Source organism: Pteropus medius, unplaced genomic scaffold (genome assembly GCF_902729225.1).
Source record: "Pteropus medius unplaced genomic scaffold, Ma_sr-lr_union100, whole genome shotgun sequence".
Taxonomy (NCBI): Eukaryota; Metazoa; Chordata; class Mammalia; order Chiroptera; family Pteropodidae; genus Pteropus; species Pteropus medius.
Genome location: NW_024349803.1, coordinates 6137184 through 6164365, shown reverse-complemented (window position 1 = coordinate 6164365; position 27182 = coordinate 6137184). Strand labels below are relative to the sequence as shown.

General features: G+C 34.4%; 1 protein-coding gene across 4 annotated transcripts in view; it reads right to left on the bottom strand.

Annotated features, from left to right (window-relative positions):
• Window positions 1-27182, bottom strand: part of DNAJC13 (DnaJ heat shock protein family (Hsp40) member C13) — a 108165-nt gene that overhangs the window by 7920 nt on the left and 73063 nt on the right. For all 4 annotated transcript variants that reach the window (XM_039837143.1, XM_039837144.1, XM_039837141.1 and 1 more), the window contains 20 exons: window positions 26908-26986; window positions 25373-25508; window positions 23080-23264; window positions 22580-22654; window positions 21534-21653; window positions 20130-20309; window positions 19279-19446; window positions 17294-17407; window positions 15871-15987; window positions 14595-14772; window positions 12759-12850; window positions 10996-11095; window positions 9754-9828; window positions 9419-9531; window positions 5498-5667; window positions 5295-5337; window positions 4758-4931; window positions 3100-3279; window positions 2665-2805; window positions 1159-1302 (listed from right to left, as the gene is read on the bottom strand). In XM_039837143.1, the coding sequence (XP_039693077.1) occupies window positions 1159-1302; window positions 2665-2805; window positions 3100-3279; window positions 4758-4931; window positions 5295-5337; window positions 5498-5667; window positions 9419-9531; window positions 9754-9828; window positions 10996-11095; window positions 12759-12850; window positions 14595-14772; window positions 15871-15987; window positions 17294-17407; window positions 19279-19446; window positions 20130-20309; window positions 21534-21653; window positions 22580-22654; window positions 23080-23264; window positions 25373-25508; window positions 26908-26986 (2584 nt within the window). The remainder of the gene's footprint in view (window positions 1-1158; window positions 1303-2664; window positions 2806-3099; window positions 3280-4757; window positions 4932-5294; window positions 5338-5497; window positions 5668-9418; window positions 9532-9753; window positions 9829-10995; window positions 11096-12758; window positions 12851-14594; window positions 14773-15870; window positions 15988-17293; window positions 17408-19278; window positions 19447-20129; window positions 20310-21533; window positions 21654-22579; window positions 22655-23079; window positions 23265-25372; window positions 25509-26907; window positions 26987-27182) is intronic.

The window sequence follows — 27182 nt, the reverse complement described above, 5'->3', positions numbered from 1 at the left end:
ATGACACTGATGCAACAGACAAACATAACGAAACATAAAAAATGTTTCTTGGAACACAAAAACGCAGTGAGTAGATTCACTAAAGGAAAGCTTTAAGTCAATTTAAACCTATAAAAAAACATTAGTAAGTAAAAGCAACCCAATATCCATTAACAGATGAATGGATAAATTGTGGCATACACATACAATGGAATATTATTCAGCCTTAGAAAAGAATGAAGCACTGATACATGCTACAACATGAATGAACCTTGAAAACATGCTAAGTGACAGGAGCCAAACACAAAGTCACATATTGCATGATTCTGGTTATATGGAATATCCGAAATGGAATTCACAACAAGCAGAGCGGCAGCTGCCGGAAGCTGGGGGAGGGAACTGGGCAGTAGCTGCTTAATGGGTATACAGTTTCCTTTGAGAACTAGATGAAGGTGATGGTTACACAACACTGTTATTGCACCACACACTAATTATTTGTTTACTTTAAAATGACTAATTTTGTTATGTAAATTTCATCTCAATTAAAAAAGAAAGTATTAGTAGATAGGGCTATCTAGCAACCTGAATGTGGAACTTCCCAGAAGCAACACAATTAATGAAACCAAAGAGGAAAATTAAATTATTAAACTGGCTTGAAATCAGTATATCATACAGCTGAAACACATTAACATGTAAGTCACACAGAAAAGGAAACCAGCACTTTATAAGTGTCACTAAAGAAAGGAGTTGAAACTAAAATGACGTTCTGTATCTTTTAAAATGGCAGTATGAGTGGGCTGGTTAATGAATGTGGTTACTGCTACCCAACAACTCCTAGAACTGAAAGTTAATTTTAACCAGCCCCGAATGCTCAATATTCTTCAATGCTGAAGAATTTTGGCATTTTTCTTCCTGAAATGTACAACACGTTATCACTATCCAGAAAAAGAATCTTTCTCGGTGACTATCTGAATATATGCTTTGTGTTTTTTCACTGGTTACGAGGCAGCTATGCTAGTCCATCCTTGATCTTGTGATCTGCTCCAGTTACAGCCAACAGAACCATACCTGTAAGTGGAAGCTAAGCAGAGGTGCATAGATTGCCCATGCCTAAGACCCTTTGCTTTGAGAATATCTTGTTGTAATCCACAGATCAAAGTCAGCTCTGTACAGACTCACCTGTTCTCCATGCTGCAGGCTTCGAGTCATTGCCTTGAGAGCTTTAACAATCTGGGCCTTAGTGGCGGCTGGGCTGTCCAAATTTTCAAGGCCAATGCCTTCAAGTAATTTTAAGAGGTACGGGACCAAATCTGCTTTCAGGGCCTAGAAGACAATATTAACTATATATATACACATGTTGAAAAAAGCATAAACCATCCACTGAAGAAATAATTTCACCCACAAGACCATGCCTGGAAGAGGACAGTGCTTTCTTTTAATGTCAGATGCAGATATTCTTTTCGTATCTAATGATAATGACATTCTCATTTAATAAGATTTTATTCCATGCCATCAATTGTTCTAAATGCTATACACTATTTTATTTGATCTTCTCAACACCTAATGATGTAGGCACAATTAGTATTACTGATGGAAAAATCAGTGCTTGGAGGATGAAACGTTGACAGTTACAGAGCTAGACAGTAACTTAATATAGTAAATGAGTCTAGATCTAGATCTACAAAGTGGAAAATCTGAGCTTTTAGCCACTATACTGGGCAACAGTCTAATGACGCTATACTAAAGGGCACCAACATTTGAAGTATCTCTATTTTTTCTTCACATTTTCTTAAAACATTTGCATTCACCATAACATTTCCTATCAGCCTAACAAAAGTTAAATACTACTCTGGTATCACACAATTTTCAGTGCCTACTCTGAAACTCAAAGAGAAGGGTAAGCAGTTAACATTCAGTGAGTGTACCTTTTTACAGATATGAGTCTCATAATCTGTGAGGTAGTTACAATTTTATTTTATGGATGAGTAATCTGAGCGCCGTATGGTTATCATGCCTGAGACAACGGAAGCCTTCAAGTGGTAGAACTAGCTCATGTTCTTTCCAATATAACAAACCCTCAACACCAATAGTAGCTTTGAAGGTCAGAGCATCCAATTATTTCCTTGAGATGTATCCAGTACATTTAACTTGCCTAAATGAGGGATGGGGTTGGGTAGAGAGAGGAGATTTGAGAGGAAAAGGGACTAGGAGAATAAGAGAGATAGATAATAAAGATGCAGGACCTTGGTTCAGGTAATGAGAAACCACTGAAGGATTTTTAAGACAAAGAGTGGCCCAATTATATTTAGTAGTTGTATTTCAGAAAGATCACTGTCATAATGGGTTTTAAATTTATTGTATGTTTCTTGTTCTTTCAGTGTTTGTCTATTCTATATTGGTACCCACAATTTTGTTTACCTAGTAAGCAAAATTAAAACTTAAATATCACAAAAGCACTTTGACATTGCTAAGATTTTTGGCAGCTACCCCACCTTTCTCTCTCTGTATATCTACACCTATGCCTATATGTGTGTTACCAAATATAAAATAACATATGCACAAACTCACAAGTTATCTCTCTGCCAAACCTAAGTCAGGAAAACCAAGTTGTGCTAAGTAAGTGGAAATCCATTTGTTGGTATATTTGCTTTCCTAAAATAGTGCTGACTCTAGAAAGTCACTTACTTGTGCTACTAATTCACTCTGCTCCTTCTGAAACATTCGATTAATTGCCTCGCAGGCTAGACCAACAGTATCTGGTCGCTTTTTCATTCCATTCATCAGTGGACCAATGGTCTCTAAAGACGCCATAGCTCGAACACACAGCTAGGTATCCCAAAAAGAAAGTTACATGTAGAGTAGCAATATTTTATATAGCATAGTAAATACCATAATAAAATATATAAAAACTTAAATTCGATTCAAATTTAATAATGACTGAATCAAATTCAGTCTTCTATTAATTATATCATTTAAACTGGTTTAAAATTGTTACAGTACCATGTGGTTCATATGCAGAAAGGCACACAGTAGGAAAGGGATTTATGCTGCAATGTACATTAGTCAAGAAGAGGGAGCACATATACAGAGCTATAATCAATTAAATGGATTCATCGATACCTCGTTTTCGGACAGGGCATGGATAACCCGAATGGCACTCTTAGGGATGGCATTATTCCTGTGATTCATCGCCTGGATAACTTTGGGAAGATGGCCCAAAGGTGGCACCTGATCAGCCAGCTGAGGCTGTGCACTGAAGAGACATACTGTGGCCATCGTCAAAGTTTCCAGAGTTTCTCCCTGGAAGGTGTAAAACAAACAAACTATAAATATGAACAAAGTCTTAAACGTCCTAGGCAATTATTTGGTGTTCAAAACTAGGTATTCACAAATATAAGTTGTGACACATAGAAACTGATTCACAAATCCTGCAAGAGCAAACTTCCCCATCTTGATAAAAGACATGCATTCAAAGGACTTTAAGAATGTGGTATCTTAATCTAAGCAGCCTTTCACTGGGCAAGGTCATATGTCATTTCTGTTTAGGTTTAAGAGACCATGTCTCAAAAGATATTACTAGAAATGTTTAGATAATGTTACAGAAATATCAGAATCAGAGAATATCAATGATTCAGGAGAATGCAGAACTACTGAAATGTTTTCCCAAGGTCTTTTAAAAATCCTACTATTTAACATTTCTGGCCACCATAAAGCACTTACCATTGGGCATAATAGATTGCAAAGACCTATAACTTACACCATTATATGCAGACATATATATTCATAACATAATGTACCTTAAATGAACAGAGAAATTGGGATGTGCCCCAAAAAAGTGATATAGAAGGGAAATGTAATGTTTTTCCCTTTCCAGGTTTCTACTTTGAAGATCTCATTATTTAAACAAACTATATGTAGTGAAAATCCTAGTGAAGAGAAAATGTGACTATGGAAAGAGAAATAAGTAAATATTTCCACACTAATATTTTTCAAAGTTTTGCTAAATAATAGTAATAAATAATTTCTAAGTACTTGACATGTGCCATATCAAAACTCAGGGGCAGGTTCTGTGATCATTGAAAAATGAGGCAACTGAGGCAGAGTCATGAGGTATTGCCAAGGTCACAGAACTAGTCAGTAGTGGAGCTGGTACTGGGATTCAGGACCATCTAACAAGACAGCTCGGGCTCTTAATAACCTCTCTATAGACAGCTTGTTTAATTCAACGATCATATATCTCAATTATTTTCAATCTAAAAGTTCAAATAACAAAACCTCATATACTATCAGGTTTCTAACTCACCAAACCAAGATGAAGGCTACTTTCTCACTCCAGCTTTCTTGGTGTGGTTACTACTCTCCCGTCAATTTCTATAACTAGGATCATCCCTGCCATATATGTAGAGCTGAGTGAAGAACAGGCCCTAGCAGAACATACTTCTATCTAGATTTCGACACTGAAAATTTAGGTTTCTCCTTAAAATTAAAATCATTGAAATGAAATGGCAGAAACCTTCTTTTTGAGCTTCTATAATTGTTAGAAATAGTATCTTCTCAACTGTGATTCAGAAATAACCATTTTACTAACGAGTTTGACTTCTGAACATGTCAAAAAAAAGATGAGTGGGCATATTTGAATTTAAATATGGGTGCTATATTGGAAGAGGTAGCCAATTCTAAATGTGTAGTCAATGAGGATGGCGTTTTAACAGAAATACTATCAGTGTATTTAGGAAACTATTTTCAAATAGTTTTCAAATTGTTTTGCTGAAACTCACATGAGGATTGTTCTTCTCCAGGAGCTCAGTTAATTTTTCTAGTAGTGCAATAAGAAATTCTCTAGGTTTTCTTAGAACCCAAGTTGGCTGTGCAATAAAGATTCGTAAGAAAACTCCTCCAACAGCAAGTTCACCCTCTGCTTCTCCAAACACCACAGTAAAATCTTCAGGCAACTTAAAAGAGACAGAACCATAATAGTCAAGTCACTTAAATCATCACTAGCTGTAAATTAAGCAAGAAATGCAAAGACATGTTTATGAAATTAACTAGTACTTAGTTATTAATATAATCAAACTGTAATTATTACAAGTTTTATTGTCTCAATAAAATTCAGAAAAGTTGCTTCGATTAGTTACTTTAAAAGTGAGTATTCCTACTTTTATGTTTAAAACCTATTTTCCACGGGAAGATCTTTAGCGTCTCAATGACAAAGTATCTATCATGTTGACATTAAAATGACTCAGCAGGAATTTTAAAAAATAACAACAAAAAAACTGAAATGTTAAAGTCTTTTCTCTGAATAAAAGTATATTTACCTTCCAGTTTACATCAGGGTTGTCACGCTGATTTTTAAAGTGCCTTGGGGGAAAAAGAGGGGATCACATCAAAGTTCAGTCACAAAATACACTTTCATTAACCTTTAAATAAGTCTTAGAGAGGTGAGACAAAGTAGGAAACATTTGCCCTTCCAGGTGATCTTACCTGAAGGCCACAAGTTATTACAGGTGTCTTTACTTACTCTAGCATCATTTCTCTAACTGTTATGGACACTTTATCTCTGGAACTATCATTCCAAATTAACTCAGGATTTTCATGAGTTCCTTCAAAAATATGTACAGCAGCTTCAGGGTTGTCTCTCATGGCATCCATGAAAACACTTGGCAGAAATTTCATTAATGTAAGTCGAACCTATATGAAGGGTTTGAAAAAGCAAAAAAATACCTATTGGAAACATCTCAATATTTGATTTGCCTTACATTTCAGTAATATAAAAAATTGCTATAATCTGTGTTATGGCTGATATGCACCATAACTATTACCCAAAAGTTCTGGAGTGGAAGAATAGATAAACCTTGGTTTATGCAATAAAAATGTTAATAAGGATCACTAAGACTACCTCCTACTTACTTATTCAGTTTCATTCCCATTTTCTCTGCCTCGAGTTTAAGAAACTTTAAGAAATTCAGTGGTGTGTAAACTTCCCAGAACACTCTGCTAGGTCATGCTTTGCACATGCTATTGTCTTTCCAGAGTGCCCTAGGCTGGCCTGTCCCTCTCAACTCTCCCCCAGACCCCTCACCCTTGCAAACAAATTTTTCTCATGCTACCTTTGTATCCTACAAGTATTTTTTAGTGCATTTATTTTGCTGGACTATGTTTTATATTATACTGTGCCTTTTTCCAAAAAGCATTTAAAAGGCAGCTTAAAAAAATACATCCAAAACTCAAATACACACAAACTAAAAATTAGTGTGACGCATAAGTACAAAGTGAAAATAAAGGTTGGGAAGATAGGGTTTTTTTCCTTTGTGTCTTCACAGCGTTCTTGCTCCTTCATGTTATTCAAGTCTGTGCTTAAATCTTGTCTTATAGAAACCTTCCCTGGCCCAGATGTCTTGTTCATTGCTTGTATTCTCAGCCCCTGGCATATAACAGAGCCCCCAAAATTTACTTGAATAAATGAGACTAATGTGAAGTCAGCACACAAAGCTCTGTATAATTACTAGTGATATACTACAAATTTAGCTGTGAACTTCCTAGCAGCCAATGAACTAAAGGAAGCAATGTCAGTTACATGATAGAAAGCATCTATAAAATAGGAAGTATGTCTCTTTTCTTGGTCATGACAGAATTCAAATAGTAAGTGATCACTTACTTTAATAAACATTAAGAAAAAATTTTTTTTACATAATGCAAATCCTTTGACCATAAGCCTTCAGAGTTATGTTCTGTTTACTCAGCTATACTAGAATAGGGGTTAGAAAACTAGGGGCCAAATCTGGCCTGCTGCCTACTTTTGTTTATAAAGTTTTATTAGAACACAGCCACATCCATTCATACAGTTATTATCTATAGCTGCCTTCCAGAGCTGAATACTTGTGACAGTGATCATAGGACCCACAGAAGACAAAATATTTACTATATGGCCCTTTATAGAAAAAGTTTACCAGTCTCACCCCTACCTCACACCATGTGAAAAAAATAATTCAAATGGATCTAAGACATAAATACAAGAGCTAAAATTCTTAGGAGAAAACATAGGTATAGATCTTTATAACCTTCGACTAGGCAATGTTTCTTAGATATGACATGAAAAGCACAAGCTACAAGAACAACAATAAAAAAAGACAGATTGTTACTTTGTCAAAATTTAAAACTCGTATGCTTCAAGAGACACCATCAAAAAAGTGGAAAGACATCCATAGAATGAGAGAAAATATTTGCAAATCACGTATCTGATAAGGGACTGGTTATCTAGACTATATAAACAACAATTACAACTCAATAGTAAAATGACAAATAATCCAATTAAAAAGTGGACAAAAAACTGTAGACATTTTTCTAAAACAGATGTACAAATAGCCAATAGCACATAAAACATACTCATCATTAGCCGCCAGGGAAATGTAAATCAAAATGATGATATACCACTTTCACACCCTAGGATGGCTGTAATCAAAAAAGATATATAACAAAAAGTGGAGAAATTAGAACACTCACACACTGCTGGTGGGAATGTAAAATGGTACAGCCACTTTGGAAAATAGTCTGACAATTCCTCGAAAGGTTTAAAACAGTATCACTATATGATTCAGAAATTCTACTCTCAGAAATATAAAAATACATATCCACACAAAAACTTGTACATGAATGTTCATAGAAACACAATGTAAAATAGCCAAATTTGAATAAATCCACATGTCTATCAACTTGATAAGTGGAAAAACAAAATGTAGTATATCTATATAATGGAATATTATTTGGCAACAAAAAGGAACGAAGTACAGATACTTGCTACAAAATGGTTAATCTTAAAAATATTATGTTAAGTGACAGAAAACAGTCACAAAAGACCACACACTGTATGATTCCCATTATATGAAATGCCCAGGATAGCCAGATGGAGACGGAAAGTAGGTTAGTGGTTACCAGGTGCTGGGGGAGGAGGAGTGGGGAGTGACTGCTAAAAGGAATGAATTTTTTTCCTGGGTTGATGAAAACATTCTTAAACTGACTGTGGGGACCATTTGAGATTTGCTCCCCATCAGTGTGGCTCAAATAAACTTTTATAAAAAATTAAAAAAACAAAACAAAACAAAAAACTGATTGTGGCTGTCCAATCTAAAAATATAATAAAATCACTGAAGTATACACATCACATGTGTGAACTGTGTGGTACATCAATTATATCTCAATAAAGTTAAAACAAAAACAAGTTTACCAAAAACAAAAAAAAGTTTACTGACCCCAAGTCTAGAATCATTCAATTAAGGAGTTAATACTTGTATTTGTCCTATACAGAAAATTTGGGTGTAAATATATTAACCTTCATAAAATTTGTCTCTCATGTACTTCAAAGGTCAAAAAATTACTGAAGAGCTCAGTCATTTCTAGTATATATTTATTTTAAACACCTAAAACATTATTTAAAACATGTATTAGATAGTATAATTATGTGCTACCCAACTCTAGCTTTAAGAAAACAATATTAAATATCAATATTCATACTTTTATGGGCCCTTTCTATAGGCATCCAAAGGTAATCTCCATCATCTCATCAACCCTGCTGACCAGAGACTGTTAATCTTATTCCCAAAGCACAACTTCAGGTCTTGTGATAGATTCTTAATACCTTGATCAAGAGATCAAGCAAAATAATAAATAAATAAAAAGCTGAATCCAGTTTATTTTACTGATATAAAATTGGACTCTCAAAGTAGGGGCTCAGAAGCCTTTATGTCATGGTACCCCAACATGTCTCTGCTGCTTGGTGGGTTGGCAGAGACATGCCTCAGTGAACACTCTTCCTTGTGAAACTGTGTTAAAAACAGAAGAGGACTTTGATTACAGCTGTGTCTGGATGGAATTTTATTTGGCAGTATTGATTCCACAGGTTCCTGCTCTACAATCTGGACCATAGTTCTAGAGATTACTTGGTCATCTCTAGATTCTGAATGAAAACTCTCCCTGCAGAGTAGGGAGGCAGAGGTGCCATTATACTCAAGTGCCTGTATGGTCTTACTTCCCAAGGGTGGTGTATCCTTACCAGTACAGATGTGGAGTTATAAGGACATAGACTGCCATCTCCTTCACTAGCTACTTCCACAGGCCAATCCTCACAGTGTGAAAAATCTAACCTAACCTATCCTCGGTCATAACCTAATATACTTTTGATTTTTCTTCAAGAGAGATGAACAATTTATCACCATTGTCCAAATATTCTCTTAAAACTTCTCAATTCTAGTGCAGGCTTCCCTGACGATAATTTTTTTCAAACTAGTAACAGATAGGAATAATTTCGGGTATGTCAATCTTCCAACTTTCACTTCACATCATTTCCTTATCCTTACCTTCTCGGACTTTGGTAAACTGCATGAAATCAAATCAAAGTAACAGCTTTAATAATTAATTTCTTTCTAAAAAACTATTTTGTGCTCACCTTTGGACCTATTAGTTTGTCTGCTGTCATTTTAGCAAAAAGTTCCGCTGTTTGGGCTCGAACTTGTGGATGTGTTGAATTGCAGAACATATCTAGTAAATAAATCAAAGCTCCTATGAAAGAAAAAAGAATTAGTGTTTACACTATACATAAAGAATATAACTTTTCTAATCAATGGACTTCATTTTCAACCTTATTTCAACTCAATGCAATTAATTTTTTTAAAACTGGAAGCCTTCCAAAGAATTTTTCTAGTTTACAGATTATACGAAGCAGCTCAAATAAACCTTATCATTATTGAGCATGACTAGATGAGAAAGTACTCCATACATTACCTTTTGCCATTGCTTCTTTGATTATTTTTGTACTTGATGTCAAAGCATAAAGAGTTTCCAGAACAAGCTGACGACCTGCAGAGGAAAAGACATTTCAAGGAGTGCACCATCGGTAAGCTTACATTTACTGGGCATCAACTCTGTGCCAGGCAATTAGGTATGCTAAACAGGGTATGATACTTAAATCTTCACAATAACCTGTGAGACAGACATTATTATTGCCTTGTTATAAATGAGGAAGTTGAGGCTCAGTTTAACCAGTCCATGGTTTCACATCCAATAAGTGATATAGCTGAGTTTTACATAGAGGTCCGTTTGACTCCAAAGTCCATATGCTATGCTGTCTTCCTACAACTTTGTTCACTGGATAAGCAAAATCTTCTCACCTCCCAACACCTGAGGACACCCTGATAAGGTATCTAAGATTTTTATCTGGTGCTATTATCTTAGAGAAATGAGCAGGAAGTAATAATTGCAAGACACAGTTCCAATCTAAGACATAACGGCATCCTTCTGGACACAGTCTGTGCCCCTCCCATTCCTTGTCATCGAGTATACTAGGCTATTGGACTTTATTCTTCTAGACTCAAATGGCAATGACAGACAGGTGACCAAAGAGGTAAAGAGTCAGCAAAGAGGGTAGAGGCTACCAAGTATTAGGCTGAGACTAAAACAATAACAAAGGCTTGTTAGCTGTAGTGGGCTAAATTAACATGCAGGAGAATAAACCTTCGAAAGACAATTCCTAAGGAGCAACAATACTCTTAGTGCAGGCTGTACTCAAGAAATCAGGTTGGTATTTTTTTTTTTAAACTGACCTCATCTTGGTGGCAATAGTCTCTATCAGCATCAAATCAGTAAAGGACAAATAATGCAGAATTGAACTACAAGCTGAATACAGGGAAATTTTCATCTTAAGCATTGTTTCCTATCGTCTAATTTTTTTTTTTTTTTTTTTTTACAAATCATAGAATATTAGTGAATCCTTGGTTCTTTTCCTTTGCTTTTGGACCTCTCTCACCTCCAACTTTCAACTTTTGATATGGAACATGAAAAATAATTTTAGTAATTTATGTAAAACATAATGAGGAAGACGAATCTAATAAAAAGAATACCACTTAAAATATTCCACAACTAAACATGGATAACATTATATCAGAGGTTTTGTTTCATCTATAACTGCTCCCCTCTATGAACTGGCTGTGCTGTGGTTTCCAAAATTCCATTTGTGAATATACATACTTGATGGCAATGAATGCAGAAGAGCCAATAAGTTGGACAAAACCAATGATTCAGCAATATTGTTGACACAGTCTTGGTTAGATGTCACTATATTCACAACCTGAAAGTTAATTAATAGGATATTAAAAGTTTTGGAAATAATTTCAAACCTAAATTAAATTGAGTCAAATTAGTCAGACCTAAATAAATTAGAGGCTTCACTAAAGTGAGAAAAATGCTTTGAAAACAGAATATTTAATTTTTAGAGAAGAGTTTCATTTTAAAAGGTTGGCTTTATTATTTGATCTTTTGAGAATAAAAAATGTTAACGGTTATATATATATTATGTACATTAGTTTCCTATTATTTAGAGCTAAGAATTAAATATAATGATCTAACAAATATTTTAGCACGAATTCACAATATTGAGTCTTATAAGAAACCTTCAATCCTACATGCTCCAGAACTATGGTATAGACAGTAGTGTTTTCCAGCTATAGATTTGGGGAGGGGGATAGTTAGGAAGATAATGATCCTCACTACTGGGACTTTTTGTTTTTAGAGGGAGAAAGCAAATGTCTTCAAGGCCCAGCGCAACAGACTGAGTCTATCTCTGCATTATAAAGAAATAGGCATTCTTTTTTTCAAAGAGGATGGCCTCTTAAGTCTAACTTTTATAGTATACATCTAAACATCGATGTCACTTTACTTGAACCACATTGTCAGAATCTCAATCTATTCTAGATTTAATAATATTTAAAAAGTTACAAGGTACTCAAAAGAATTAGAGAAGCATGCTTTTTGATTAAAAGAACACGCTTAAGTATTTTGACCAATTTAACTTTTATTATTAAAAACCTCTTTGAAACCAAAATGTAATCTAAGGATATGTTAGACAAATCATTCATAAACCATTCATTAACCTGCTACTGTAGGGTTGAATTTGGTGTTCTTTAAATTGTGTTACACTGAACAAGATCATCTAAAATTGGTCCTGGGAGCTCGCTCTGGGTTGCCTGGACAAGGATCCCCGTGACCAGGAACTTTCTGCTTCTCCCAGAGAAAAAGGCTCTACCGAAACAGCTTCCCATGAAACCTTCACTCTCCTGAAGGAGGGGCCTCCAATTTCTCTAGAATCTCTAAGGCCTAGAGGTTCTGGGAAGCTGGCTTCCCTAGATAGCTCCTGTAAACAGAATAATATTCCAGTTTTCTATCTGTAATCCTCACTGAAAAGGTTGCTTTTGTACTAGACAAAATGAAAAAAATCACATAAGAAGGGAGAGCAACAGAGGCAGAAGGGGTAAGGTCCTTCCTCTGGAACGCAAACTCTGTGTAGCCAGCAGAGTGCCCTGGTCTCAAAGGTCTCTCTGTAGGGACACTGAGATCGGGGAAACCGTAACTCTCTTTCTTACTGATCTGTGGTTTCCAAGCTTCCGTAGTAAAGCCCTTTGTTTACTTGTTTTTTTGTTTTCTTTTTATTCTTAGCCCATTTCTTAATCCATACCACACATTGACGATATACAATGCATCCCAAGTTCTAATGCATGACAGACAAAGATCACAGAGGAAATGATCTTGAACAACACTGTGTAACATTAGCTCTTGAAAATGAGCATAATTCATTCGAATTTAAAAAAACATATTCACCTGGGTTAATAGACAAAATGAAAAAAACCACATGTAAACTTCCAATCGGCTTCAGATGGTGATTAATCAAAGCTCAAACCATATATAGTAATAGTAGGAAAGGCTTTAATACATGCTTTAGTACAACGTTCTTTTACCTCCAAAGCCAATTGCTGCACCTGACCAGCTCCATGGACTCGCAGAAGAGAAAATATTAATTTAAAGTGCCCAATACATTCACTTTCAGAGCCTAGGAAATAAAAATAAATATATTTTATGTCCAAAAGATGTTTAAATTACAAACCTTCGGAAAACCAATACACACTGTTTACTGTCCATTGTTAAGTCTCTGATAACGTTTTCTCAACATTTGTGACATGAGGTGAGTGGCAGTAAATCTTAAAAGGCAAAAATAAGCCATTTCAGTTTCTTGCATTTATTTTGTTTTCATTTTCATCCCCTAGCCTCAGATTAAAAACAAGAAATTTATCAAATACACAATCCAAATACAATTCAAAAATAAAAGGGGTAAGGTGGTAATTTTACTCTTTATTTCTAGACCTTAGAGCTACCCCTCTCAGCCTAATTATATTTTGGGAGTATGTGACATCATTTGGCTTTTAATTAAGACTAACTTAGAACCCTGCCACTTGAGGACTACATTACGAACAAAGAACTGATATGCACATTAAAGGGTTTCTTGTCACAATATCTAAAATTAAATGGTATTTCATTCCTACCCACCTCATACCCCAGTCTTATATATTTACTACCATTTCATTTAATAAAACAAAAACATTTAACATTAAGGTTTTGTTCAGTATATTTTTCCTTTTGTTATATGGTAGTAAAACAGTGTAATTTATAAGCTTTGGGGGCCCAATAATTCACTATGATCTCTCATTTTAAAAAATCTGAAATTATTCTATAAATAGGTTGCTGTTAAGTTCATTTTCAAACCACTTCTTAACAGTTAAGAATTATTACAAATTTATCAATGACACATAAACCATCCTTCTAAATTACAAGTGAGTATGGGATTCTGACACATGAACTTTATAGATGCTACCAAAATAAAATTTCTATGCAAGCCCTTTCTCAGTTTTTATAAGTTCCAAATCAACAGCCTGCTTTGCTGCAATTTCTTTGTACCTAATACATGACCAATAATGTTCTACTTTGCTGACTCCAAACAATAAAAAGTGAAATTTTCTTCATATTTTATAATATGGCATTTAATAATGTATCAGTGTATACCTTGGGAATGACTATTTTTTCCTAACATTTAATTACTGTTGTTTTATTTGAATAATTTGTTGGCAATAAGCAAAAGGACAGAATTTTAATCGTACCAAAGTATATATGGAAAAAAGCAAAAAAGTACCTGAAACACGGTATTAAAAATAACAAATTGAATTGATATCGTTTTAGGTTTTATATTCTATATTTGTTATCAAAGCTAGAATTAAAAGTATTCAGATTTTCACTCATCTATCTCCCTAGTCAGGCAAGAGTGATGATGTTTTTGAAAATATCCTCTTAAAGATGTTTAAGAATGAAAATTCTCACCTTTTTATTATTTCAAATTTTATACACCAAAAACTTCAGGCAGTTTTTCAAAATTATGAGTGCCCATATGCACATGGCATTGTGTTAGGGACCAGAGGCAAAAATTAGATCACCTAATAAATAAATCTAATTTAAGCACTTATACTGAGTACATCAACTTATGTCATCAATTTAAAATTTTACACTATGAAGTTATTCTGCCTTTTCAACTCACTGAGACTCTTATAAACATGGTGCCTTGACCTCTCTTTCCAGCCTACTATTTATAGGTAAAAAATATTGTGGGGTCATTTCTTCTTAATGTTCTACCAAGTATAGCATTATAACCAAGTAGTTTTCCCTGGGTTTCTCTGATAAAACAGAACTGGAATTTTTAGGGCCCTTCCATTGTGAGTGTCTTATTGATCAAGGGTATAGTCACACACCTGGATTATATTTTATGACATTTCTCAGAGCCTCCAAAGCCATTTCCACTCTTGGCAAGCGGTCTCCGTGTTGCTCTGACTCTACTTTTGCAGCATGTGTAATAGCCATGAATGTGTGGAGGTACTGGGCCTGGGAGCCTATGTAATCCAAGAGACTTGCAGCAAACGCTTTTGGAACCTAAATTGAGTGGGAAAATATTTTAATACAAATAATCTGTAACAAAGACTCCACGGCAAAATAACAAAACAAAAAACTTCAAGCTATGAAAGTGATTAAATTATACACGCGCATGAATATATCTATGGATCAAAGGGCAGGGGACAAAACCCAGTTGCATTATAAAGAGTTTCTCAACATTTTTGGTCCCAATACATAAGTGATCTGAATACTCCCATCAGTACTTTAGTTTAACAGCTGAGATTAGAGTATCTCTTTCCTTTACCAATAAAAGTAATTGATAGTATGACATATAATGTCTATAATTTGGTTATATTTTTATATTTAAAGATTATATATATATTTAGAATATAAATTCAAAGGACAGTTTTCAAAGAAACTTCACAAATCACTGAACTAATTCTGCTAACAGCTATTTATATATATTATTCTGTGATAAATAATATACATTAAAGTTTAATAAATCCCTTGCTTTCCAAGAGCAAACTCTAAAACAAAGCTCCACTTCTTCTTTCCTTATAAATCAATCATGCCCTCCAAAAAAACCTACAACAAAAAAATTTGTACATGAGCCCCAAGCACTAAGAAGAAAAAGAAGCTCCTCATTTGCTCCTGGAAGTGACTAGAGATCACCACAAGAGATGAGCTGGTATGATCACAATCATCTAAAAATCTTTGTATCTCTACTGCATTTTCTTATTTTCATCTAATAATTGGCCAGAGAAGAACTTCTGACTGGTGATCTGATATTTGGCATGAGGGAGCTGAGCATATAAATGGCCTTTTACTTCCATTAGAGACTAGTAAATTGAAGGCACACATAAATGACACAGTGAAGCAGCATTATTCATAACATGAGGAAAAGCTGGGCAAGAAATAAATTCTTATTCATGAATCCAGAAAATTTAACTCTTCAACATTCAAAATAAAGAGGCTTATAAGTTATCAATGGTCACTCCATCAAAAACCCAGGCTAGTATAAAGCATTTGGTAAAGAAAGAACAGGTATTACTTTGATGTACACAGTGTGAATAAACCAATAGCTTTCAGTGACAAATGAGCAAAAGCACCAGACGAAACTAAAAGTAGAGCACTTACCTCTAGCTGGAAAGTAGGGACTTCGTTATACACTCTCACAAAAATCTCACCTACAATAAGTTCCTTGGCGTGATCACTATAGACAAATTCTGATCCATAAGTTTTATCGCAATCACCCTTTTTAAAAAAAAATAGACTGTTAGATATGAATCAGATTCATCAGGGTCTGGTTTATAAATCTATCCACATTCAGCCTAACAAAAGATAAATAATTTAAAAGAACCATTCATTTTCCAGAGAGGAAAAATGTGGTGGGATACACATAAAGCACTTGCTGCAACTGTTATGTTTACAGCTAGTAATATGGATTCTAGAATAGGCACAGAGTTGTTACTTTCTAGTCCGAAGATTAGTATTATAACTCATTTTAAAATTTCAAAAGCTCACAGAGGTCAGTCAATTAAGTGTCTTAGAGCTTGTGTTCATAAAGCAAGTGTGTGACATTTGGCTCTTTGCACTCCACTTAGCAGACATTTGGCCTAGTCAGATATAAAGTGATAGAGTTAAGAAATGAATACATTTGCACTGGTTTTAAAAAGTAATACATTAAATGAAAGGGCTGGAAAACAGGGTTTCTGAATTAAAAAAAAAAAAAAAAAAAAGACGTAATAATATTATATAGGTTGACAAATCAAGAAGAGTTTCCACTTAAGGAAAAGGAAAAAGAAAAGAAGAATGGGAGAAAAATAGTCCCAATGAAGATTTAGGTTGAAATCACACACAATTTAGGTTGGACTGAAATAATAAAAGTATATAATAAATTGAAAAGTGCTAAAGAAAGATGTTATGTCTCTTCTGATAAAATAAAAGATGTACAGAAATGCAAAACTTGTTCTCCCTAGTACTGTAATTCTCAAACCTTCTATCTAAAGAGTTCTGGATGACATTATATATAAAATGAGTCCAAAACCAATTTTGAATGATTCAGGACATAACAGTGATGATTATACTTTAATAACTTCCAAATCAAACTCATAAGCATAATTATCTTCTAAATCTCCAAGACCCAACCATTCCAGTGTATGTATTATCCGGGCCTTCTCCTTATCTCCCATAGTCTTTTTTTTCTTTTCTGTGGCTTACTAGCTTCTCCGTTGGAAGATGGCAAGATAGGAGAAATTATTCAATTTTGATACCAAAAGGCAATTTTATTTTACTGGGAACAGAGGCTGAAGAGAACATTTAAAACAGGGCTTCTGGGTTCAAAACTGGTTATAACAGAAAACAGCTATATGTAAAGTGGTAACAAAAACAACAAAAAATTCTAATGTATTATTAAATACAGTAACACTGTTCTTAAATGGGCCAAATATTAGGTAGTAAAAAGCTATTATACAGGCTTCTGTTTTGTCACTACTAAGTTACATTTCCAGAGATTCCATTAAAGTAAGTAACCCAAGAAATTTGTGAAACAATAACATACTTTTTTAATCATGTTTTCTTGTTGGGATTCAAGAAATTCAAGTAGTTCTGCCCTTGTACAATTGTTCCATATCAAATAGGGGTTCTCTGTGTTGCTGTTAAGCATCTTCAAAATCTAGGAGACAGAATATGATTTGTAACATTTAGGAAAAAAATAATATTGAAGTTATAATTTATTAAAATGGTCTATTACATTTTGTAATGAGTACCTTGAGTACAATGTAGCTCAATCATAAGGATCTGAAGAATTCTAAAAAGCTTATTAATAGTATCCATTATGCAGACGAGAAAAATCAAGGCTGAGAGAGAGAATTATTTGCCCCAAGTCTCACAACCCTTTAGTGAAACTGGGATTCAAAATCGAGTCCATCTGACCTCACATTCTTAACATTGGCTCTGTTTTGATGAAATTATACATTGTTTTGTGTTACAGCATTTAATAAACACTCGGTGAATGTAAGCTTAAAAAGTATTTCATACTGCCTTTATACACATAGATTTGAAAACAAAATCTAAGTCTTTATGAAGCATACTCTTAGGAAAGGAAATAAAATTTATGGGCAAAGTCAGTTTAGATTTTCTTGGCCAAGCCCTGACTCAAAGCTGCAGTAAACAGTTCTGCAGACACAGCTTCTGACTGCTGAGCTGCCCAGTGTGCTTTCCTTTTGTTTAGCTCTCCTCCATAAATGAACATAGACATTTGATTCTCTTTTATCTGTTTTAGTAAAATTTTCTTACCTTTTACATGTATAGAGCACTATGCCAGGAGGAAAGCAACATGGTTTTACCTCCATGCAAAGACATCCAATCTTTGTTTTCAAAACATTAACTACTAATAATTAAGTAAAATGACTAAAAAATTATATCTTTAGGAAAACTGTAAAACTTTGAGAACTGGCAGTTTAAAATAAGCATTTTATTAAATCCAGAAGGAGTACAAGATAAAATTTTGAAATGCTTTTTTCTTTGCAGTAATCAACAACTTCCTATTATTTCTGGAAAGAATGTTTTCAGTCAGAAAAACCCATCACATTTGTAAACACAAAGTCCAGAAAAAGAACAAAGAGTATGAGTGACATCTAAAGCTCTTTCCACTTACTCAGGGGCACTAAAAAGCAGTTTCTGCACTAAAACTCAGACCTAATCAGACTGGATTAAAAAACAAATAAGCTATCTATAAATTCTAAAAGTATTTTACGTTTAGAACTCTGAGGATTTTTTTCCACACAAAAGTATTAGATAATCATTAGAGAACACAAAATAATATAAAAATAGTCTATAATTCTGCAATTCATGGATAACTACAGTTAACATACTGGTACAGATCTATCTACCCTTTCATTTTTTTTAATACCAAAAATGGGAGTTAGCCTTTTCATTTGAAACATGTCTTTAAATGTACCTCTAGAATTTAAGGCTTCATAATATTCTATTTAATGGATTTCTACAGGTTAATTCTCTAATGCTACATTATTACATTGTTTGCTAGTGATCCTCACGACAGGGACCTTAGATGTTGGGAGAACTACCAAGGTCATGCATACTTACTTTTGTCATGAATGCATATGTATGTGTATATGTATTTACTTTTAGGATTTTAAACCTGAATCTCAATAAGTTATAGCTTATAAAAGTCAGCTAAAAATACACTCTAGGTCTCCTGACTCCCAGTCCTCTGCCCATTATGAAACACCATTCTAAGTTCACGCTCTTATCCTGACCCTTTGTGACTCAAGGTTGGCAAGAATTATGGTGGGCTCCAAAACTGAGAAACATGAAATTAACTTATCCTATAGAAAGACTAGACTTGTAGAGATGATATCATTAGCATCAATCCAAATTAACCGAATTTCTTGGTTGAGAGAACAAGCATATGAACATTTTCAATTTTTAGGTTTCCTACAGCAATCAGCATTATGCCCTTGTGTTATATATAAAGGATCTTGCAATAGTCATCACAACCCAGGCTATCTCTGAATCACATACCTCAGTAGCACTAACCACAGCAAGTTTTCTAGCAACATAAGGTGTCAGCATGCCTGCTAAACTTTTCCTTATGGTTGGATTTTCTGGGGTTGCCTGTTCTTCAGGCAGATATCCTCCAAGGCGACTGAGAGCACGGACACTCAGTTTGGCAAGGCTGTTGGCTACTTCCTGTTAAAAAATAATTAAGACATCAAAGTAGCTCTATTATCTTACATAGGTAACACAGTAACTTTATGGAATCAAACTGTATGGAACATATTTAAGGAGCTGAAAGCAAACAAAAGAAAAAAATACAAGTCCCCAAAACTGATGTCAAAGAGTTTATGCGTTAGAGCTTATTCTTTTATTTACACAAAACACCATCAGAATCTATGTTCTTATTTATAACAATACAGTATCTTGTAGATAACTGGTAGAAGCACATTTGGGAGTAGGGGACACATAGGTAGATTTGAATGCTAGGGGCACATACTAACAATGTAATAAATGATGGTGAATAGGAAAGGAGAGACAGAAAAAATATCTGTAAGAATCAGGTAAGTACTCGGTGTTTAGGGGAGCTAGCCCCAACAGTATTATTTTCTTTCCCTGTTACACAACCATAATTTTGCAATAATAAAGATGACTCTGAGTAATCAAGAAAAGATTGTTATGCCAAGGATATGCTACTGCAAATTCCCTTGCCTCCAGCATGAGGGGTTAAAATAAAAAAGCTTGAGCGTTTAAAGAGCAATAGATTTAATTACCTCAAAAACAGTTTATGCCTTCGGGGTTCTGGATAGCTAGAGCTCTGCTTCACATTAACCTATGGTTTGGGTTCAAATTCAATATTAAAGTAGTGTTAAAGTTACCTGCTGGTTTGTCTCTTCACTTTTCTGAATGCCACTCTCTTCTAGTGTGTAGTCGTAATTAAACAGATAACCGAGCAGATGCCACAAAATTCCAGCCTGAAATAGGTGTGTCTGTAGCCAGAAATCCACAGCAAAGGAACTCACACATTCTACCCCAAGAGCAGCCACACGTGGAATACTCTTGAGAGAATAAGAATAATGGAATTAATTGCAGGGATAAAAAGAAGTTGTTTATGTATGTCAAGCTAACTACCTTACTGTGCAAAATGTTTACCTCCTCTTATATTTTCATTTCCAATTTAAATCTGAATCCTATATCCTTTAAAGCCTAAAATTAAAATTAACTGTGACAAAACAAAGACTATCTCTGAGCTAGTGTTCAAAGACTTGGGAATACAGTTTTCTTTGTTTCACTTCTTGAATTTTAAATTTTTAATAATAGTGACAAGGCATTAATAGCAACTCACAGGCAAGTGAACTTAAGTTTATCAGTATCTCTAGTGAAGGAAAACAAATTTATTTCTTTATATCAGTTTGTATTCTTACTAACTACTTCTAAGGACAATAAGTAAATATAGTTGAGGAAAATTTGCATCAGATCCCTTATTTCTAGATACTTTAGTCCAGGATCAGCAACCCAATTCTGTTCTATTCTAACACAGCTCTCACTCTGCCCAGTTATCTAAGAAATCTCTGTCTTTCCCTCAGTAGTACTAGATTAGGAGGAAACAGTAAGCTCTCAGTTCCTTATAAAGCCTTTCCCACATGGCAGTGACTTGACTCAGTTTCAGGTTTCATTTGGTCCTTTACTTTTTCATTGGATTTACTTGTCTTCTTTCTTCCCCACCTTTCTTCTAATGTTCAGATGAGACCCCGTTTCCTCTAAATATGTCACCAGTCTCAATCTTTGTGGGCCAACTTAGGAACAAAACTCATTTACAGCAAGGCATTTGTGAAAAAATGCTTTTAACCCTTTTTCCATTAGAAAAAAAAAGTGCAGCTCACTACCAGCATTTATTTAACATCACTTGTAGGAATGCTACGTTTTCCAGGATTTGACATTTTCAGCGATTGAGAATTACTACATTTTGTAAATGGAAATGCCACCACAAAAACAGAATGCTATAAATAGAATGTCATTTGTTTCCAAAGACTATTGATATACTTGAGCAATGTGAAAATATTGGGGATAATGTTAGGACTGTAATTCTCTTGGGGTAAATGCTGTAGCCACAAGCGCCATGGGCAAGTATTCTTGGGGCAAACAGGAAATGGGTTAAAACCCCAAATAATTTACTTAAAGATAATTTTGGGAAAACAACTTGTTTATAAATAAGAGATTGGATATTTGATAATAAAATTCATTGTTGACTCTATTCAGAAAGTATTAAAGATGAACTCTACCTTGCCAAAATACAATACCCGACAGAGATCCTTGATGATGCCAGGCATTTCTGTGATCTTCTCCCGGCATTCTTCAAACTGAGCAGCCACACTATAGCATTTACTTATATGTCCACACACCTGCAGACAACACAACAGAGCAAAGAAAAAGTCACAGGTGCATTCCTTACTTAAGACGGCGGGAATCAAATCCACAGAGACTCATGAATAATGCTTAACAGTATATATGATGCTCTAAAATTAAACAGAATATTTCCATTAAATCACTAATATTTCTGGTTAAGATTTCCTATAGATGCAAAATTGGCACACCACGGCCACTATGGCACATAGGCCAAATTGACCATGGCCTGTCTTTGTATGGCCAGGAAGTTAAGAATGGTTTTTACACACACATACACACACACATGCGCTCACCTGAAAGCCTCAATATTTATTCTCTAGTCTTCTACAAAAAAAGTTTGCTTACCTCTGGATTAAAGTATTTTTGTCCAGCATATTAACGCTAAAAGATGTGAATTCTATTTATGTACTATACTTCAAAATAGAAGACGAAACTCAAAAAGCCTGTATTCAATTGTTGTATAGTCTAAATTTTGTTGGCATAAACAAAGGGCTACCTAATGAATTCATGATGGATTTTCTATCAAAGAATTCAACTATTATAACCATAACAGAAAATAAACCAATTAAAATATGAATGGGGGAGAGAGGCAGAGAAGGAAATCAGAGAAAGGGGTGGAAGATAAGTGAAACAAGAATGGCAAAATGGCAAATATTTAAAACCGGTTAATAGCCAACAGATCACAAGTGATTTAGTGCAGTGGTTCTTAAAGTATGATATACAGACCATCAGTATCACCTGGGAATGATAAAGAAGCATGTTCTCAGGTCCCCACCTCAGAGACAAGGAATCATAAACTCTGTGGGCAGGGGAAGCTCAGTAACCCATGTTTTAATGAGCCCTCAAGTGGTACCAAGAGATGTTAAAAGTCTGAACTACAGGTCTAGTGTAATCTTTATGGAACCATACGTTTTAGCCTCACCTGTACTGACATGTCACTTGGTTTACTAGAACGATTTAAGACAGCCACACAGCGACTAAATGCCTCTTGTAACACCTGCAGAGAACAAAGTCAGCCATTAAATCTCCATTCCGACTTAAAGTCTGAAGAGTCTTTTCTGGTAGAAATAAAATCTTAATACCTTTCGATATCTGGTAAATAAATGTCTGCTCAATTAACATTTGTTAAATAGATAAATAAACAAAGGGACTCTTAGAAGTTTCTTTTTAACCATTCCCAATAAGCTACTTTGTAAGCAATATTAAGTTAACCAATTTTGACTTCAATACTCTCCAATTCACATTATGAAATAAACCTCCATTTCTACCTTTAATTTTGGTACTGAGATAACAGGGAATAAAACCTTGTCATCTGTTGGAAACAATTAAACTATATCAACTGTATCTGTACTTGGTGAATTCAGAGGCATACACTATGCCTAAATTAGCTTGAAAATAAGTACAAAGGTCATTCTGTATTACCTCAATTCCATTCTCCCTTCTGAGCTCTTCAGCATTGAGGGCTGAGCAGTTGACAGTATGAAAAGCCAGCTCTACAGCAGCAGGCAACAGTGGTGATTCTTTTGAGAAGAGGAGGTCATCTGAAGTTTCCATTGTTATAGTCCTAATTAGCATAGGGTACCCTGCATATTTATAAGGCTGTAAATCTGAAATAACCAAAGGTTAGTGTTGAGAAAACAACAAATAAAAACACCGGTTATACTATAGTTTTAAGTTAATTTTGACAACATGTTCAATTATGTTGCCTTAAGAAATGATAAAATATTCAACATCTTAAACGTATCCTAATTCTAGTTTATTAAAAAAAATAAAACCCTCAAACCCCTTGGATCTTTTCTTTTCTAGTAAACTTGTTTGGTTTGGTTGATTTCTCTAAAATGTTCCCACTAATAAAAGAATATTTTGATAGATTAAACTTAGTGTGTAGTGGTTTTGATCCTTTGCAGAGTACCTACTTTCTATGTTGTCCGTATGATCTCTAACTTTTCCCCGAGCAAAGACAGTGGGACATAGCCCACACACCAGAGACTGTATACAATCATGGTATTCGTACCTCTTTGAAAAGGATAGTGAGAGATATATGACTTTAATGAATGTTTATATTCTTTCTGAATAACAAGTGTACTTTTCTTTCTATTTCACCAGTTACCATAAAATAAACATTTGAAAATTCTGAATATAATTTGTTACTAGAAATACAAAATATAATTTATTAATTGTATTTGGCTAGTTCCATGTTTTGATAAGTAAATTTAAAAGTGAAAGGTGAAATGTACAGATGCCCAATTGCTTTGTTCTTTTGTCCTGTTTTTTTTTTTTTTAACCACTATCCTAAAAGGTGGCAGGAATATGCAAATTAATTGGCTGTGATTTTATAAGAACTTCTTTAATCCCATTTGAAATCGGCATAAAACTTTTGCCTTTTGAGGATGACCAATAATCTGTCTTAAGTAAGCTCATTTAGGAAATGGCTTAAAAAGAAAAAAGCCCCTTAGAACTGGTCCTAGTAGTCCTAACACATACATACATATATATGGAAAGAAAGAAGAGTGAATTAATTTTAAGTCTTATCAGATCAGGCCCCTCAACTCCAGAACTCGCTGAGGATAAGCCCTACCCACCATTCCATGGGAGAAGTAGAAAACACAGCCTGAAAAAACACACTGACCTTGATAACAAACCAGTGGTGAGCCACAACCATACCTTGTGGCAAATATAGAGTTATCAGCCATTAAAAAATAACCAATGGTTTGAAAAAGATGTCTTGTTCTGATAAATGCCATATAACTAAATGCTTACAAAGGTATTCTGTTCAGTTCATATGCAAAAGTGAATCAATTAATCACTACCTTCTAATGACCCAACTGCTAGATCCCTTACTGCCCCTTCCAATTCATAATTCAACTGCAACTCCACCTGTCTTCAATTACCCAGCAGTCCTCCTGCTTATCTCAAATCCTCACTGTCCTTTCTTCCTTCTCTCCCAACATTATCCTACAGAGCAAATGGATCTCCCACTTTGTTCTGTAAACCAAGTTCAGTTCCCAAGCCAATGAACACCAGCCATATTGAAACTAACTCTCCATCATAAACTCTTAAAAGTTTTCAACATACTCCCAGCTTTTTGGCTGCTACTATTAGAGCTACCACAAATGGCCCTGCAAACATGCTGGAAATTCCCAATAACCCTGTACTCTGCGATCACAATTATTTCATCTATAACAGTGTTTTTCAAACCAAGGGTTTTGAAAGCTACCACAGGAAATGAGAGGTGTGAGGGAAGTATATGATCATTTGAGAAGTTTCTATTGCTTTTGAAAGACCAGAACATTCTTGGCATTTTCAACTTTTAGAGGCTTTTAGAGTCATGATAGGCACTGCCTTTCATGTGTGATTTAAGAACAGTGAATAATCCTTAAATTCCAGATCCATTTTAGATCCCGTTTAATATGTTTGCTGCTAAATGACTAAACGCAAAAACTAACCAAATACCTCCACGGAATGAAAATGTCCTTCAGGAAATAAAATCTTGTTGGAAATGCAAAATATTGAAAAATATAGCTAATAAGTGGAAAATATAAAACAAATAGCACTTTGGGTCTTCCTATGGAAAACCACTCTTTTACTGTATCTAAAATGCAATTTCGAGAGTTTTGCAATAATAATTATAAATCCATTAAAATATGCTGTAGAAACAAGTTACATGGTAGAATAAGCTGGAAGGTAAATTAAAATTTGAGAACACATGCCTTACCTTCTTTATGACGGTTGAAGAGGATACTCTGTGTTTTCAGAATTAAAATTATATTCTCTGGATCTGGTCCATCCACTATTTTTGCTGATTTGGTACATAAAAATTCATATGCTTTATTTACTTTTTCAAACATATCCTGTATGTAACCAAAGAATTAACTTTTAATTTGGAATATCACAAATCACAACTTAAACAGAACACAACTGGTTTGTATTTTATCAGTAACTTCTTCAGTTATTATTTTGTTTTTGTCTTTTTACATTAAGGAATTAATTCCAACTGTAATCTAGCTGGTATACTTTAAGGTAAAACTTCTTTTTCCCTCAAATAGCTATTCAATGATCTCAATACCATTTACTGAAAATTTCTTCTTCACTTCTTCAAAATTTTATATTAAATTCATTCACACGTGAGAGTTTGAGTTGTTATAAAAAGAATTATGATAAGAGCTGTTTACTGAGCACTATGGCAGACACTGTGCTAAGTGCTGTACATATATTATCTCATTTAATCCTCAAAACAGAATGTGAGGTGTGCACCATTATTATCCTCATTTGTTAGATGATATTAAATTGCTTGCCTAAGGCCACAAAGTGAAGTGGTGACAGAGTCAAGACACCCAGATCTGATTCCCAAATTCATGCTCACAAACTACTATATTATGTCCCTTGATCTATATATGTTGATTCTTGTGCCAGTATCGTACTATTTCACTATTGTAGCTTTATAGAGTATTATAACATCTGGTAGGGTAAGTCTAGAAATTTAATACTGCTTTCAAAATTTCCTTTCTTGAGTGTCTTCTCTCCCAGATGAAATTGAATTACTAAATGTCTCAAAAACATTCCAGGCTTCTGACTTAAAATGTCTTCAATACATAAAAGCAGAATTTTTTCAATGTTTTCTTCCCATTCAGGAAGATTATCTGTCTCTAAAAACAACAATGAACTTGAAATCAGTGGAATTTACTCCAAGTTTCTAGCAATAGAGTGTCAGGTCTAGTTTTAGAGGTTTTTATCTGATTTCATCTTTTATGAATCTCCACTGGTATTTTAGTAGGAAGCTGGAATAAGCAGCACAGGGAAGGCTGGTGGCAGATGACTTTAAATATGAAGCAAAGTTTCTACTTTTTCAAGTTAGAGTGATATGAAGTTGAATATCATTAGAAAAAAATAAATTATGCAAAGCAATCTGGATGGCAATGGCGTCACCTACAAATGAATTAAATTCAACCACATTCCTAACTTCCAATTATTCATGTGATTGCCCATTAGAGTTAATTCACAAAGAGACATGGGTAAGGAGAGAGAATAAAATCTCTAAGTAACTAGTCACAAGGGCAGTTTTTTTGGTACACTTTGGTAAATGATTCAAGCAGAAAACATGGACACACAGGCTAGAAGTTAAATATACACTGGGCATATATTATGAGGCAGAAACTGGCACAGAGGATGAGCTCTTGTTTTTCTGTCTAAAATAGTAACAGAGAAAAAGGAAGTCAACCCAAAAACCCAAATTCCAAAGGCAGTACATACCCTCCCTTCTGGATTCTTATCAGGGTGGTACTTTTGTGCAAGTCTGAAGTAAGCTTTTCTAATCTTGCTCTCATCATGACTGTTAAATAGAAAAATTGTTTTATGAATACAGTAAGGTTCAAGAAAAAAATCACAATCATCTAAAATGATATTTTAAGAACTTCACATTTATTGTACATGATATATATTAGGTTATCAAATTAAACGCAGATTTTTGATTATTCTTTGTATATTACCTTTACATATGAAAGATAAAACCTAAATTTCCCCTATGC